General features: G+C 34.0%; 1 protein-coding gene across 1 annotated transcript; it reads left to right on the top strand.

The window, feature by feature from the left end:
• The first annotated feature begins 2,884 nt into the window (after window positions 1–2,884).
• On the top strand, window positions 2,885–3,328 carry LOC113280532. Its single transcript, XM_026529143.1, has one exon. The coding sequence runs from the start codon at window positions 2,885–2,887 to the stop codon at window positions 3,326–3,328; it is 444 nt and encodes a 147-aa protein (XP_026384928.1).
• The last annotated feature ends 1,554 nt before the right edge of the window (window positions 3,329–4,882 follow it).

Raw genomic sequence — 4,882 nt, 5'->3', positions numbered from 1 at the left:
CACCCCATGATTGTAATTAAAATTACTATAAATTTTTATGACCATTACCACAATTTCAAACGAAATTACACGAACCTATGTAAAAAACCAATGATGTTATCTAAGGCATTCTCACCAATACACTATCCCTTTTCCTAGATGAAACACAGACGAAAGGGAGAAGGCAAATTCCTACATGCACTTCAAAAGCAAACCCAATTTAAGGGAAAAAATAGGTAAGGAAGAATCTTAAATTGGATTACCAGACCGGCCAGTTAGAAAAATCAATGAGAACCCCCAGCTAAGATAGGGAGTAAACACTACATCACCTTAAACAAATAAAACAAAACAGAAAGACAAATTTCGGAAGCAGCAACCAATTTGAAGATCTAAGAAAACATAAACGTAATCTAAATATGATTAATTAGCAAACCAATTACCCCTGATTCGAATTTAAATACCGACCCATTAGAGAGACAGAGATAAGGAAGAAGATAACCAAAGAAAAGGAAAAAAGAGATAGAAAACCTCGTCCCCGTTAGCAGTCTCTCGTGCCATAATCATAATTTTCAATTACATCCCCATTCTCGTGATCTACGCCACCCCCAAGCGATCCTAAAGCTTACTCAGAGAAAATTTTCACCATGAAATGGCTAGAGAAAACGAGGGAATATCAGGAACAATTTGATACTCCCTCCGTTTCACAAAAATAGTCCGCTTTGACTTTCTCAGAATATTAAGGAGACCATATTATTTTACTTGACTATCCTTAGTTACTTACTTATTTTATTTTAATAAAAATGTTAGTAATAAAGACTATCCAAAATTGTTGTGAGAGTTATAAATATCAAATATAAAAAGAAAATTTAAAAGATATCGAATTCATAAAGTATAAACTTTATAAGGAATTTATTTTTTAGAGTTACATGTATATTTTCTTAAAAGGAATGAATGATATATTTGTTTCCTCAATTATACTAATTTCTTTGATATTTTAGATTGGATTACGTTAAAAATGGATTTATGATTATAAAGAATTTAAGAGTATATTAGGGAGTTCATTGAAAAAGTATGACTATAAACAAAAGCTGGACACAATTTTGAAACTGACGAAAAAGGAACAGAGGACGATCTTTAACAGAGGGAGTAATAAAAGTTAAAAAGTTTAATTTGACTCATTTGCTCTGGAAAGTGAAGTATGAAAAGAAAAGATAGTGATGGATAAACAGTGTTGCACGGTTTTCGAAACTAAATTGTTGTACGGGTATTGGAAAGCAGACAAAAGTCTGACTCGTATAAAAACAAAACAAAATTCAAATAAGTGATCAATGTTATAGAGCCCATGATTCATGGATGTGTGGTCCATTAGTATGCCATGGTTTCATCTTTTACTTTTGTATAAATATAATACTTACCTATGTAATGGGGTTCCTTCCCTTCTCTTGTTAATGAAAAGTTCTTCTTTCTTTTCTCTCTCTATTTATTCTTACTCCAAAACGTTATCTCGCACGAGCTCTTCCATGCAGTAAGATTTTCATTTTTGGATTGCACAAGTATTTGAACTGATCTACGGTACCCCTAAACCCTTTTTCTTTTTATTTTTTTTAATTGTTTCTGACACGATTTGGTGAATGAGAAGTTGTTTGCTGCCATGATCTGGTGCCTTATGTAAAAAAAAATTTCTTCACGCAAAGCAGTGTTGTTGTATTGTGTATTGTTTGTATCCTGATAAAAACTATGTATCTATGCTATGTGTCTATATATATTTTTATTATTAGATCCATGATATATTTTGTCCTAGGCTATGTGTGATCCATGATCTATTTATTTTTTCATTATTTTTGAATGTACGATCTGATCCGTGGATTCTTAAAACTCATCAATATCTTATTTTTTTTATGAATATAAATTTATTATATATATATATTATATTATTATATTGATGTGATTATGTGTATAAAAGATCTGGCATGTATTGGCTTCTGTTTTATAGATTTGATTATTGATCCTCGATTGTTTTTGTCTGTTCTTTCCCTTCATTCAAGATTATTATTATTATTATTATTATAAAAATACTATTCTCTTTATATATATACTATGTATATTTTGTTGATCGTGTGTTGTGTATGAAGTATGAACGATTATGCCTTGATCGATTAGTCTCATGTCTTACACGTTGTTTGTAGTTTTGAGTCAAAATGTTGTGTTCCTCTGTTCGAACAGTGATTAGTCCTAAAGTGTCAGTTAGTCTATATGCTATAATATATTTGTTTATTTCTAAAATCACTTTCCATAGACATGAGTCTTTTTTTTTGTCTGTTCCGATCTCAATTTTATCCATAGTGTAGATGAATTCTGGTTGTATGCGTCATGCCTTATCTTACATCTTAACATACTTTATGATAGTTTTCTGTAACGTAAAGGTTAATTCCACATTTTGACTGTTTTTTTATAAAGTAATAATATAATAAATGTTTGTATGTCGGTGCTATGTATGTAACGTATGAAGCTGTGTATGACTTTTGTTCGATGTACAATAATTATTTTGGTGCTACGTTTATAATAATATAATAATTATATTATCTGACTCTATTATCTAAAAACTATGATTTTTGTCTTTAGAGCTGCATTTGCAACGTATGCTGTGTGTTTCATTTTTTTTTATATTCCTGCTTATTTGTTCCATTATACTATTCGAGTTTTGCATGATTATTTTTAAACTTTCATTTTTCTTATTCAATCGTTAACGGGGTATTGTCATCCATTGAATTTTGACTTAACCGAGATACTTTAAAAACCACAAAGAAATCTGGTTCTCACTCCATTGGCCATTAAGAAACTTAGTCTTTAGGAATAAAGTACTGGAATCAGTCATACTAATGTCCTTTAACCTTGCCTTATGTAGATGAGCAAGACGGAATATATCCGACAAGAATTCGGACAGTTGGGCATAGATGGACTTCATTATCACCGTTGGATGGCTGATGTGAAGATCGCTTTTGTGGCAAAAGAATGCACCGACACCATCAAACCCTCTACTGACAAAGATGTTGTCCCAGCAACTGAAAAAGAAAAGGCTGAAGCCGTCCGATATTTGAAGGCACACATTGACCCTAATCTCCTTTTGGGATACCAACACATAATGTGTCCTAAAGAACTGTGGGATGCACTAGCAAGCCGTTTTGGGAGCATTGAGGATTGTCTTCTCCCACAGTTGAATGAACAGTGGAATGACATCCGGTTTCTTGATTATGTGAAGGTAGGTGATTTCCAAAGAGATATGCTTAAGCTACAAGCACAACTCGATTTCTGTGGGATAAAACTTACAGATAAAGATTTGATTCGATAGACATTGTCTACTTTCCCTTTGTCATCTGTTATTCTAGCCAACCAATACCGCATAGAGGTTGATAATAAAAGAATCACAACTTTTAGCAAGTAGATCAACTTATTGCGGGTGGTCGAAAGCACAATGAAGTTCTAGCAACAACAATGCTAGAGCCCCCGGGAAGAAGAAAATTCTCGAGGCTAACTATGTCAAGGATAACAAAGGAAAACACCCGAAAGAAAAGAGGGTTAAAATGTCGATTCATATTCTCATGCTCCATACTCACGTGGGGATAACAACCCACGTGGAAGAGGAAAAAAGGGTCATCGTTGAAAGGGTCATTGGCGTGGAGGCCATTCAAATACCTGGTCTAGAGATGTTACTTCCGGACCTAGTGGTAGGGGAAACACTGTTGAAAAAGCACATAAGAACCCCACACCTAAGAAAGTAAAGAATGGCAATGCACCTTGTTATAGGTGTGGAATCTCTGGACATTGGTACCAGCAATGCAAGGCTAGTGCCAAGGTAGCAGCCAGCTACAAAAAGTACCGAGAATCTATAGATCAAGAAGCTCACTGTGTGCAAGAACCTGATCATGCCCCAAATGTCAACTTCAAAATTTCAGATTTCCAGGGCAACAAGAACCATGCCCTAGTGGAAACACCTGACTTTGATTGATTGTTATTTTTTTTTAGTTATCCTTTGATCCCAAGAACTTGTTTATTTTCTTGCTTTGTGGTTTAGCAGATTTTGGTTTAAACATTTATTTTGATGACTTAAACTATGTTAGGTAGTCTTAAATTATCATTTTTTGTTGATGGATCAGTGGTTTTTAATTTTTATGGGTACTTATCATGCATTGGATTTAATTTTTATTGTGATAATCTATTGCATGATTGAATTATGTGACCGAATTCTCTGAAGTACCATTTACTTGTAGGAATGTCATTCACATAAGAGATTGAGTGCCTAGCTGATAGTGGCACGACAAACACTATTTTGAGAAATAGGCAATTATTTGTTGACTTAATTCCTTATAAATCCTCTGTGACTACGATGATTGGATCATCACAAGTGATCATTGGGCGAGGTAATGCTCAATTTTTGTTGCCAAATGGCACAATGATTAAAGTCACAGAAGCTCATATGCACCAAGAGTTAACCGTACCTTGTTGAGCTTCAAAGATATCCGCGCAAATGGTTATCACTAGGAAACTCACTGTGAAAATGGAATTGAATATATAAATATTATATCTAATACATGTGGAAGAAAACGCATTTTAGAGAAATTAATGAGTCACTCTAGTGGTTTGTACACTACTACTATTCGGATTATCGAATCACATGTTGTTACCAACTATGAACTGTTGAACAGTGACTTATACAAGCTTTGGCAAGACTGCTTGGGGCACCCAGGTCGTGATATGATGATCCGTGTTTTAAAAAACTCACACGGACATCCTTTCTTTCGAGTGAAAAGTAAAATGAGACAAAAGACAGCTACAATGCAAAGTAACAACGTCTTCCAGCCACTGCCATCTAAAGCAACTGATGTGCACCCTCTCTCTCATTCTA

The sequence above is a fragment of the Papaver somniferum genome, chromosome 5, assembly GCF_003573695.1.
Source record: "Papaver somniferum cultivar HN1 chromosome 5, ASM357369v1, whole genome shotgun sequence".
NCBI classification, from domain to species: Eukaryota; Viridiplantae; Streptophyta; class Magnoliopsida; order Ranunculales; family Papaveraceae; genus Papaver; species Papaver somniferum.
The sequence above is the reverse complement of the archived record's forward strand: the minus strand, read 5'-3'. Positions and strand labels throughout refer to the sequence as shown.

Excerpts from the sequence above, each read along its gene's own strand:
- LOC113280532 (XM_026529143.1), top strand. The coding sequence starts at position 2,885 with ATGAGCAAGACGGAATATATCCGACAAGAATTCGGACAGTTGGGCATA.